Source organism: Lepidochelys kempii, chromosome 1, assembly GCF_965140265.1.
Source record: "Lepidochelys kempii isolate rLepKem1 chromosome 1, rLepKem1.hap2, whole genome shotgun sequence".
Lineage (NCBI taxonomy): Eukaryota > Metazoa > Chordata > Testudines > Cheloniidae > Lepidochelys > Lepidochelys kempii.
This window is the reverse complement of record NC_133256.1, coordinates 2525132-2538080: the sequence shown is the minus strand read 5'-3', so window position 1 is coordinate 2538080 and position 12949 is coordinate 2525132. Positions and strand designations below refer to the sequence as shown.

The 12949-nt window shown below is 44.2% G+C and overlaps 1 protein-coding gene across 1 annotated transcript; it reads right to left on the bottom strand.

The window, feature by feature from the left end:
• Nucleotides 1–468: 468 nt before the first annotated feature.
• On the bottom strand, nucleotides 469–1359 carry LOC140915956 (olfactory receptor 52E2-like). The gene has a single exon (XM_073356707.1). The coding sequence runs from the start codon at nucleotides 1357–1359 to the stop codon at nucleotides 469–471; it is 891 nt and encodes a 296-aa protein (XP_073212808.1).
• Nucleotides 1360–12949: the final 11590 nt, after the last annotated feature.

Genomic DNA, 12949 nt, shown 5'->3' with positions numbered 1-12949 from the left:
GTAAATTTTATTCACAAGATTGCTGCACATATGATAATAAAACATTGCTTCCATTCATCCAAACTGATCCAGGCCCTATTCAAACAGTGACTAATGGAAAGCCACCATGAGTCAGAAAGCTGCAGTATATTCTGGTGGTCTGGAAGTCATGGAAAGGCCAACAGACAGGGTGTGTGGGGGTTTGGGGCTGACAGGTGATGCTGAAAGAGGTCAGGGAATGATCAGAGAGAGGGAATTCAGCAACTGAAAAAACAGTGTTTGGTCATAGAGTGATAAGACCTTAGGTGTGAGGATGTTCTCACACTGTGAACTACCAATTTGCTGAGCTTAGCCAAATTGAGACAGAGCACCCTTGTTTAACGAGGAGATCTCCTTTCCCACTCTTGTCACGCAGGTTTAAAATCAGTGGCCCCAGGTGATTACATTCTGCAGGTGTATTTGCCCACTTTGTCACAAATCTCTTTGGTTTTAGCTCCATAAATGATAGGGTTGAGCATGGGGGGGGATGACAAAATAGAGGTTGGCCAAGATGATGTGAACCTGCGGAGCAATGCCCTGACCAAACCAGTGTGTCAGAATGGAGAAGAGGGAGGGAGGATAAGACGTCAGCATCACACAGATGTGGGCTGTGCAGGAGTTGAGGGCTTTCTGGTGGGCTTTCTTGGAAGAGATTCTAAGGACAGCCCTGATGATCAGACAGTAGGAGAGGGCAATGAGTGTCAGGTCTAAACCGATGACTACAAATCCTATAATTAAGCCATACATCCTATTGACTGCGATGTCCCCACATGATATATTTGCCACAGCTATGTGCTTACAGTACGTGTGGGAGATAATGTGGTTTGCACAAAATGGCAGCCTGCTCAGGAGCAGGGCCAGGGGCAAAATGAAGAGAACAGCTCTTATCAAACCCACTAGCCCTAGCTTAGCTATTTGTGCGTTGGTGACAATGTTGGCATATCTCAGAGGGTTACATATGGCAACATAGCGATCAAAGGCCATTGTCACGAGGACGGCTGAGTGCATAGCAGAAGCTGCATGAAGGAAGAACATCTGGGTGAGGCAGCCACGCACAGTGATGCGTTTCAAATTGAACCAAAATATACATAATGCCTTTGGCATCACGGAGGTAGACATGCCGATATCTGTGAGCGCCAGCATGCAGAGCAGCAGGTACATCGGCTTGTGCAGGGTCTGCTCTTTGCCTACAACAAACAGAACGGTGACATTTCCCAACAGGCTGATAATGTAGAATATAAAGAAAGGGATGGAAATCCAGATGTGGTCAGCTTCCAGGCCAGGGATGCCCAATAGGATGAATGTTGAAGTGCCAGAAAGGGGGACGTTGAAAGTTGCCATGAGATGATTGACGTGTTGATCAGGCTCGGAAATGCTCCAGGTGCCTGTGAAGGGAGAGAAGCACAGTGAGGGGGGTTACATGCTTTATAACAAGTACTACACTAAATATTTTATAGGTATTACCAATCTAGAAAGGGGGGTGAGCAGTGAGGTGACAAGATTTGCAGATGACAAAAGATTATTTCGGTCATAGTCAAGTCCAGAGAAGTCCTCTCAGGGAGCTAACTAACCAGGTAAATGGGCAGCATGATGGCAGATGAACTTTAATGTGAATAACTGCAACATGTACGCCCATTGGAAGAAAAGCTTGAATTCCTCACACACCTTACAAAGTTCTAATTTAACTGTATGAACGCAGGACAGGGTCCTGGGGTCATGGTACACAGCTCTGGGAAACCCTAATCACAGACTTTATTAGTCTCTAAGGAGCCACAAGTACACCTTTCCTTTTTGCGAATACAGACTAACACATAAACCGTGGTAAACATATAACACGTAAACCGTGGTAAACACAGCTGCTACTCTGAAACCTAATCGCAGAATGAGCATGGACAGAAACTAAGCAAAACATTGGGGTACAGGAGGAATGAAATGGGGAATTGTACAGAAAATACACTGCCATGAGATTAATATTTCACCCTCCCGTGGACTCCTCTGTGTACTCCAGGGCATGCTTCTCACACAGGAAACTTTATGATACAGGGGTTCAGGCAAGGGCAACGAGAATGATCAAGGGCTGGGGAATCTCTCATATGGAGAGAGATTGCAAAGACTGGGATTGTTACCTTACAAAGGAGATGAATAAGAGGGGATATGAGAGAAGTCTGTAAAATACTGACTGGTAGAAAGTACATGGAGAATTTGTTCCCCCTGTCTTATAACACAAAATCAAGAGGACATTCAAATAAACTGAAAAATGGCAAATTCAAAACAGATAAATCAAGAATGCTTTCTTCACTAAATGACTCATTGGACTGAGGAACTCATTTCCACAAGAGGTAGTTGAGGCCATAAACTAAGTAATAATCAGGAAAGGTTTGGACATTTACATGGATTGTGACATTATCCAGTTAGAATACTTACAGCTAAATAAATATTTTGGAAAGCCTATACACCCACATGTTTCAGGGCCTGAGATAGTCTTTAGCTGTGAGGTATTAGAGTGACAGCCTCATGACGGACAGGTCACCCCCCACCCAAATCCACCCACTGCTGGGTTTCTTCTACCTTCTTCTCCAGCACCTGGGGCTGTTACTGTTAGGGAGAGGACACTGGACTAGATGGACCATAGGTCTGATCCACGATGCAATTCCTGTGTTCAAAAGGAGCCAAGTTTCCACCATGGAAACAGGCATTATCATGCTGAGCTATGACTGTGCTCAACAGAATGGGCACAAAGGACAGAAGAGTCTTGGTATTTAGGGCTATAGGCCTGCACCTCTGTTACTTCCCTTGTGTCTTTTGTTGACACAGTTTCATGTTGGCACCCAGCTTTGTCTGAGACATAAGTTACAGTGTAAACTGACAATTGTAAGCAGAAACGTGTCAGCAAATCAGGTGCTTTTCCTTCTCATGCCTGAATATTGATGAAGTTTGTAGATGACTCAAAAATTTGGGGACGGTAAATAATGAAGAGGATAGTTCCATGATTCAAAGCTACTGGATTGGTTGGTAAACTGGGTTGAAGCAAACAATATGTTTTCTAATATAAACCTGTAGATAGATACCTACATCTAGGAACATGTAGATGATGCTTACATGATGGGGGACTCTCATGGGAAGTGCAGTGACTCTGAACAGGATTTGGGGGTATGAAGGAATAATTTGCTAAACATGAGCTCCCAGTGTGATCATGCAGCCAAAAAGAGCCAGTGTGTTCCTGGGATGATAACCAGGGGAAGCTCAAGGAGAGGTAGAGAATTTATTTTACCTCTGTATTTGCACTGGTGCGACTGCTTCTGGAATCCTGTGTCCAGTTCTGGTGCCTAAAATTAAACATGGATGTTGATACACGGAAGAGGCCAAGTATTATTAGAAGGTTAGGAAACCTGCCTTATAGCAATGGATTGTCACCAAGTCACCCCTTAACCATCTTTGGTAAACTAAATAGACTCAGAAATCTCAGTCTGCTAAGTACCTACACAGGGAACAAATATTTACTAATAGGCTTTTCAGCCTAGCATACAGAGGTGTAACATGATCCAATGGCTGGAAGTTGAAGTTAAAGAAATTCTGCCTGGAAATAAGTTGTTAATTTTTAAATGGTGAGCATAATTAGCCACTGGTACAATTCACCAAGGGTCTTGGAGGATTTTTCATCACTGAGAAAGTTTAAATCAAAGTTGGATATTTGCTCTAGGAATAATTTTGGGGAAATCCTCAGGCCTGCGTTATACAGACCGGATGATCATAATCCCCTCTGTCCTGGGGATTATTATTAACGTGTCCCCAGGAGTTGCCTAGAGGCATTTTGCCAGCAAGCTTGTGCCTGAGATTAAGGAAGGCATTTATTATTTTCATGGTGATGGCACCTGGAAAATCTACATTAGATGTGTATTTCATGAGGAAGAGAGATCTTTTGAGGCACTGCATGGATGAATGTTTTAGGAGAGAAAAATAATGACTTGACCACATGAAATCCTTGCTATTAATGACTAACAGAGGTGGCTAACAAATGGGCCCAGAGCATCCTGGGTTTAATGTCTGTGTTCCAGTTGCCCACTGCTTCTGGCAGCTGACAGTTGCTCCTGAAAATGAGTGGTGTTTATATAGGCCCTGATATGTCCCAGAGTTGCCCACTCTTGTTATACAATGTGCATACTTCTCCGCTTGTGCATTGTTCCTGTGCAGCAGTCCCCGAAGCCATGCACATTGTGTATGAATGCACCAAGATCAGCAGCAGACGTGCCTTGGCATTTGCCACTCCCTGTGTGGCATTTCTCACTGGTGAGACACAGTCACTGGTCTCCCTCCAGACAATGGAGAAGGTGTCAGAGGAGGCACCTCACCCACTGCAGAGGAAGAGCTGTGTGTGGTGTGGGGCAACCTGGAACGTGTAGGAGCCAGGGACGGCTGGGGAGTGTTACGAATTACACCTGGTAGGACACGCACACAAATGCTACGAATTATACCTGGTAGGACACGCACACAAATGCTACGAATTATACCTGGTAGGACACGCACACAAATGCTGCGAATTACACCTGATAGGACACGCACACAAATGCTGCGAATTACACCTGATAGGACACGCACACCAGTGCTACAAATTACACCTGATAGGACATGCACACCAATGCTGCAAATTATACCTGATAGGACACACACAGTTCGAATCTAGGCTGAGGCACAGAAACAAAGTCCACAACTGCAGAGTTCCCAAAAGACACTACGTTTATTACGCTTGAGAGTGGGGCCCCCCTGCTAGCCAGGGAGGGACCCTAAATACAGATTATACAAAGGTTATATACTTTTTAGCAAAGCATGTTGCCCTTGTGCATCGGAAACCTTAGCCAATAAACAAACCCTTGTCTTATCTACCACCTATCCCTGCTTGGTGCATTCCTCGTGCTCTTCCAGTATGTTAATTACACAGCATGGTCCTAAAGCCATGCATCAGTAACTTTTATTATCAGAATGGGAGGCCTCGCATCAAGGCCAAGAGACAGGGAGTTAGAGACTGACAAAAACCAGATACTGGGAGTCAAGGCAGGCTGGAGACAAGGAGGAGGATTTTCACAGGGATTCAGTATCTAAGGATCACTCTTCCTGGTGTATGATGTGCTGGCATTTAAACAACGGTGGGCCCCAAACCAAAATGAAGTCACATGTGCTAACTTTTCCTTAACAGTCCTCCCTTTCTTTTTGTACGTCAGTAAGCTATATTGGGGCTGAGTAACTGTGCTGCAGGGTTAGCAACTGCCGACAGCACATACTGCAGCATTGCAGGCATACAAAAAATAATGCAAAAACAATAACAGCCATGAGGTGAGCCAGTCCCAGACTTCCTGGAATCTGGCGCTGGTAGTGTCGAGGCTCATGTGGTGGAATAGGGCTGCCTGTTGCTTGAGGACGTGGATGTCAGTTTTCACCCTATGGTGCTGATTTACAAATACGCAACAGCTTGAATTGACCAGAGCACAAACCCCGCCCTGATTTGCAAGGAGATAATCCAGGGCTAGGCAGTTTTGCAATGTAGTTTGGGATAGCTGAGTGACTTCAATTTGAAGGGCAGAGAGAACATCTGCAGTAGCATTTGCCATTAGTTCCAAAGCAGCTGAAATGTTAACTATAGCTTTTTCCAGCTCACCTTCTTCCAACCATGGTAGAAACCAACGCACAAAGGAGCGAAAGCCTTTGGGCCATTGAGAAAGGTGGTTTAAAGGAATACTTCGTCGGTCCCTCCATACTAGATTGCGGATCTCTCCCCGGGTCAGGGTCTGGTGTACTGTCACGGCGGGTATTATAGCCCCTAAGGTACATGTACCACACCATCCTGCTGGGAGAACCTTATAGGCTGTGTGATTGCATAACCAATACCAGCCAGACCCCTCGGGGACCGGCCACGGGGTCCTGGAGTAGGTAGAGGGGCTTCCCGCACCAGAGCTGATTTGGGTGGTGTCCTTGCACCCTACAAAATTCCCTACAAAAACTGTATTTTTTATGCCCTTACGTCGTGATACACATAAAGCATAATTACCCTGGGCCACCATATCAATAGACCATATTTGGATTGTAACATTCCAGTTAAATGTAGTGTTTGCCCATAGCTGAGCTTGGAGTGTTTGATTAAGGGGGATAGGTACCCCTACCAACGGGACCCCCTGACCTAAATATGTGGGGGTACGGATACAAACCCAACACTGCGTTCGATTTACACCCTGTTTGATAGCACAGGTTAAATTCAAGAAGCTATTGCCCTCCCATCCTTGTACTGGACTTGGCAATAGGGAGAGGACCCCCCCAGGCAAACCATACTAATGTCGACATCCTCCCTTGTACTATACAAAAAACACTACCCCCAATGTAAGTCCAATAAACAGGAACACAAAAAGTCCTGGTGGGCTGTGAAGGTCCCAGTAGCTGGAAAGTTTAGTCCATGGGTTGGTCGTGGTGTTCATTTGTGAAGTGGCTCATCCAATGGCTTGTCAGGGTCAGGTGGGGGTCCCAGCGCCAACTTAACGTAGCTATGATGGATCCAGGAACCTTCACCTGCAAAGGAGTGGTGGCAGATGGTGGGAGTAATGTTCGTGGCTGTAAGGCGTTTTTGGTATTTATACTTGCCTATAAGCACAGTTCCAGCCTCTGGAATAAACCCACCCCACCACTTTACTTCACATTCCCAAGAATACGTTCCGCAACTTTCTCCCTGCCAATGTACAATGCTCCGTCTTTGCCATCAAGGCCAATTCTCAGTGTCTTTTGCAGTCAGGAATCCTTGGATTTTGGTGGTTTTAGCAGAGCAGGTGTTTCTTTTTTTTTTCTTGGAACAGGCATTGTTTTGCATTATACAGGGGAGAGGTTACTAGCATGTCACCCTGTAGTGCTTTGGTTTCTTTAGCAAATACTGAATGCAGGTTAGCTTTGTCAGTGGACAAGGGAGAGGTTACTAGCACTTCACCTTGTTGTTGTTTTTTTTTTTTTTGCTGTTCAAAAGGAGGAAAGAAAAAAAAAACCCAGAAGGAGGGACAGGCTGATCAGTAGTCAAAGTGAAGTCATCTCGAGGTGGAGGGGTCTTTTTGCAGTAAGAAGCATGGGTCTAGGCAGTCAGTCCTTGGCACTTCACAGCGGTGTTGGTAGTTAGCAGGACTTAATAAGGGCCTTTTTAGCATGGGGCCAGAGTAGTCTTTTGTTGATGGACCTTTATGTAGACCCAGTCACCTGGTTTTAACAAATGGCAGGTTTGCTCAGGATTCTTGAAGCAGGACTTCTTTTACCTGTAAATACAGAGACCTAACACATTTCATTAATCTCTGGCACTGTGTTGCAGATCTCACAGCTGCTTGGGCACATTTAAGCCCCCCTCTTTCTTGGCTGTTAGCCAAATCCTAGCTGTGAGTAGTGTCCTTGGGTAGGCCAGTGTCTTATCTTTGGACCGAGCCTGCCAGCTACAGCGTTGAATTAGCTCGTCCTCCATTTTATTTTATTTTTTTTCTTCTTGGCTTTTATTAACCTGCAAAGGAAACTTTTACTTTTTACTTATACACCTTTGTTTAAAAAGGAACACATGTACATTGCCCATTATACAGCACTTCAGTCTTATTGTATAATGTATGCCACATACACCCTTCTAGGAAAATGACTTTATTACAGAGCTTTGGAGCAACAAGCCAGGACAAGCACACCCACTTTTGAGGAGCCCACTTGTGTCATGGTTCCTCCCCCACTCTGAACTCTACGGTACAGATGTGGGGACCTGCATGAAAAAACCTCCTAGGCTTATCTTTACCAGCTTAGGTCAAAACTTCCCCAAGGTACAAAATATTCCCCCCGTTGTCCTTGGACTGGCCGCTACCACCACCAAACTAATACTGGTTACTGGGGAAGAGCTGTTTGGACGCGTCTTTTCCCCCAAAATACTTCCCAAAACCCTGCACCCCACTACCTGGACAAGGTTTGGTGAAAAGCCTCACCAATTTGCCTAGGTGACTACAGACCCAGACCCTGGGATCTTAAGAACAATGAAAAAGCATTCAGTTTTTACAAGAAGACTTTTAATAAAAAATAGAAGTAAATAGAAATAAAGAAATCCCCCCTGTAAAATCAGGATGGTAGATATCTTACAGGGTAATTAGATTCAAAAACATAGAGAACCCCTCTAGGCAAAACCTTAAGTTACAAAAAAGATACACAGACAGAAATAGTTATTCTATTCAGCACAATTCTTTTCTCAGCCATGTAAAGAAATCATAATCTAACACATACCTAGCTAGATTACTTACTAAAAGTTCTAAGACTCCATTCCTGGTCTATCCCCGGTAAAGACCAGCATATAGACAGACACAGACCCTTTGTTTCTCTCCCTCCTCCCAGCTTTTGAAAGTATCTTGTCTCCTCATTGGTCATTTTGGTCAGGTGCCAGCGAGGTTACCTTTAGCTTCTTAACCCTTTACAGGTGAGAGGAGCTTTCCCCTGGCCTGGAGGGATTTCAAAGGGGTTTACCCTTCCCTTTATATTTATGACAACTTGGTACAACCTCTGGTGTCCAATAGCTTTCTTCCCTTCCCAGCCTTCTGGCTAGAAATGTGAGGTAGCCAGAAGGATCTCATGTATAATATGGGGAGTGGGTTAACCTTTCATGTCCTTGCTTTCAAAGACTGTTGGTGTGCAAATTTTAACAACAATTTTTTTAATTAAAAGATCTGGCCAATGATTTTTTTTTTCTTAAGCAAATGTATTAAACTTTAGTATATCACATTTTTTGATATTATCCAAACACTTTGTATTCCAAGTTGAATAAAAAAGTATCTGCATTTTCATTTAACCCTTCTATTTAGTTTTAAACTAAACTGTTCTATGAAAAATTAAACACAGCAATTTTGTCCACAAGACAAACACCACAAGACAGGACATAGAACACAGAACAGAATTCCTATTGTGCCAGTAAATTCATGAGATGTTGAATTGCTTTTCAGCTGGCATAAGTTTTTTCTGATTTTCTGAAAGACAAAAAAAAAAACCAACAACACAGATCTACCTCTTTTGGGCAGCCAGTCATTGCTTAAAATATTTACTTTTTATACAAATACCCTTCTTAATTGCAGGCAAAACAGAGGAATTACCCATATTTTCTTGTATTTGTTTTATAGGCAGCCCAGGTTTCAGTGGCCTCTACCTTATTAGTTAGGTAATTTACATTAAAACAAATTCTTTCTGGCTTGCTTTTGGATTCACAGGTTAAAGATTCTTACTTTAAAAAGGGCACAATAAACTTTACCAGACTTTTGATTGCCTTTTACTTTTAACTCCTGCTGTCAAACACACAGTGACCTGAAAAGGAAGACACCACCTATTGTAGCCCCTTGGAACCTAATAAGATATTAATTAAGTAGCACTGTATAAATGCATTACTTTGGAAAAGGGCCCATTTTTTTTTCCAAAATGGCTGCAAAGAAACCAAGAATTCTTTTTCTTTCCAGTATTTCACAAAGTTTAACTGCTTAATTCTTTCCAGCAACTAAAGAGTTAACTTCTTACTTTACTTTCTTAAATCACTTGCTTATTTCCCAAAACGACACCCAATTAACTTAGATTTTACCATTTCAAGTATTATTCCGGGATTTACGTTTTCCATTCCTGTAATTATTTACTCCTCTTTTTTTTACTATGACCTTCAAGTTTCCAATCTGTTTTCCAATCTCTTTATCTGTTGCCTACCCGCTTGGGCCTGATTCTGTTTTTTTTCTCTGAACTGTCCCTTCCATGAGCACCAGCTTTGTTTCACTACCAAATTAACAAGGAGGGTGGGCTTCTTAACTAGCCCCCAGCCCTCCTGGTCTCTTTTCTTAAATATTTTCACTTAAAAGGACTACCCGAGTCCTCCCCACATGAGGCTTGTCACCTGGACAGAAAGCATGGCCAATTGGCAAGCAAGGAGGTGACAGGCATAAGTCAGAAAGCCGAGGGTAAGCCGGAGGAGGGGCAGAAGCAGGCATAGCACAGAGTGGGGCTGGAGACCCCTGAGATGAATAAGAAAAGGAGGAGGAAAGAGGACGTCCTTTCACATGCGCATAAACCCAGTTGTCCCATACATACCAATAATCCATCTGGGCTGGAGCTTTGTTCTCCAGCCTCCTTCTAAGCGCTGTTAATGTATCCCCAGCAAAGGACACATCTGGTGGCCATTTAACAGATGTTTGAGTTGTTAGTGCTGGCCACTCAACCTTACATAAAATAACAGCTTTCTTCCTGCCTAACCCATGGGTGCCAGAAATATTCCCCCAGTTCTTGAGAATTTCAGACAAAGGGGTCCCCTTACTTACACTCTGCCCAGAACCCATAATGGTCTACCAAAAGAACACAAAATGTGCCACCTTATCGCCTAAGCGACGGCTCACACCCCCCCTCTTGGGAGTTCTCAAAGGTGAACTCACCCTGTGCCGGCTGGAGCTGTCCGAGAGGAGGAGTGTAGTCTCGCTTGTTGGGGCGAGCCTAGAGTCCCTTCGTGGTCGCCAAAACTGTTACGAATTATACCTGGTAGGACACACATACAACTGCTGCGAATTATACGTTCTAGGACACGCACACAAATGCTACGAATTACACCTGGTAGGACACGCACACAAGTGCTACGAATTACACCTGATAGGACACGCACAGTTCGAATCTAGGCTGAGGCACAGAAAAAAAGTCCACAACTGCAGAGTTCCCAAAAGACACTACGTTTATTACGCTTGAGCGTGGGGCCCCCCTGCTAGCCAGGAGGGGACCCTGAATACAGATTATACAAAGGTTATATACCTTTTAACAAAGCATGTTGCCCTTGTGCATTGGAAACCTTAGCCAATAAACAAACCCTTGTCTTACCTACCACCTATCCCTGCTTGGTGCATTCCTCGTGCTATACCAGTATGTTAATTACACAGCATAGACCTAAAGCCATGCATCAGTAACTATTATTATCAGAATGGGAGCCCCTCCCCCCCCCCAGATGTTCTGGTTTAACTTGGATTTAAACTTGAAGAGTGGTCAGTTTGGATGAGCTATTACCAGCAGGAGAGTGAGTTTGTGTGTGTATGGGGGTGGGGGGGATGTGAGAAAACCTGGATTTGTGCAGGAAATAGCCCAACTTGATTGTCATGCACATTGTGTAAAGAGTTGTCACTTTGGATGGGCTATCACCAGCAGGAGAGTGAATTTGTGTGGGGGGGTGGAGGGTGAGAAAACCTGGATTTGTGCTGGAAATGGCCCACCTGATGATCACTTTAGATAAGCTATTACCAGCAGGACAGTGGGGTGGGAGGAGGTATTGGTTCATATTCTCTGTGTATATATAAAGCCTGCTGCAGGTTCCACGATATGCATCTGAGGAAGTGAGCTGTAGCTGACGAAAGCTTATGCTCTAATAAATTGGTTAGTCTCTAAGGTGCCACAAGTACTCCTTTTCTTTTTGCGAATACAGACTAACACGGCTGTTACTCTGAAACCTGTCACCCAGTTTGAACACTCACAGCTGCACCTATTTGTAAAGGCTGTCTCTGTACTTGTGCATTTAACAAAATTCTTCTAGCAAACGCCCACAAAGTCTTGAGGCCATTTCTGAATTGAAGAATGTATCAGACTATGTTTATTTCCTGGTGTCTTTTCTGTTCCAATGGTAGATCTATGTTCTTAATCTCTTTACAAGGGTAAAGTGAAGTCGGGTCCTCAGTTAGGAAGGATTTGTTGGGATATTGCCACCCACAAAAGGAATTTCATAAGCTTATTTGCTCATTTGGCTCATAGCCAGGATGCTAGGACTATGGCTTCAGGGCAACTAATCTGGCAGCGTGACTTTGTCACCAATCCATGCTTGTGGTCTTTCTTTATAAGTAACATTTAGGTCTGATGAATTAGCAAGTTGCCTTATCTGTGAATACTGGTAACACTGAAGCTCCAAGGACAGAAGCATTGAACAGCCTGAACTGCATTACCGAGGCAACGACATGCCAGCCTTCAGCACTTAACAAGGGCCGGCTGACACTCTGAGCCCAGGGGAGAAGAACTCTACGGTCTGGAGCAAGTCAGGGACTGTTGTGACTCCTGCCCAAAGTGCGGCCACTGCCTCAGTCCCTGGGGTTCCACCACTTCCCCATTCACTGCAGCGAGTTGTTCAGAGGCCTGGCTAAGGAAGTCATGGCTTCTGTGACTTTCAGAGACCTCTGACATTTTCCCCTTCAACCCTGGGCATCGGAGCTAGAGATGTCAGCCAGTGAGGGCCCCTGGGTTCTCAGCTGCCATGAGTGGCCAAGGACCCAGCAGCTCTCAGCCACTGTGGGTAGAGGGCGGGGCCTTCAGTTAATTTTGACTATTGCCTGTGATCTGTCCATGACTTGTACTAAAAATAACTGTGAGAAAATCTTAACCTTAGGCATGGCTAATCATCTGGTCTACCCTTCATTCCTGTACCAAACTGTATCATGGGCCCAGATAGCCACTCCCTGAGTGAATGCATTCTGGATGCTATCAAGCCTGGGGTCATTGCAAACCCACTGACCTGGCTGGAAGTGTCTTCCACAGCATCATCTTTTCCTCCCCTATTCCTATCAAATCTGCTGGTTCTACACTTACTGGGATGTCAGCCTCCGTCTTGTAAGTCAGCCATTCCCACCATTCCTTCAGGACTTTATCAAAGTGGTTGCAGTCCCTCCACAATATGACCAGAAAGGCCAATTATTGGAAATAATTTCCCTAATATGTTTATTAAGTTTTAGCACAACTAAGTTTCCACACAAGAATTCCTTTATTAGTCCAAAGGGAACTTGGTGTTGATTACACCCAAGTACAATTACAAGCAGATACACACTTATGTGTTATATCCTACAAGAATACATTCATAAGCATTGGCTAAATATTTACCACATTAAGTCCTGAGGTAAATGAGGAAGTGGGA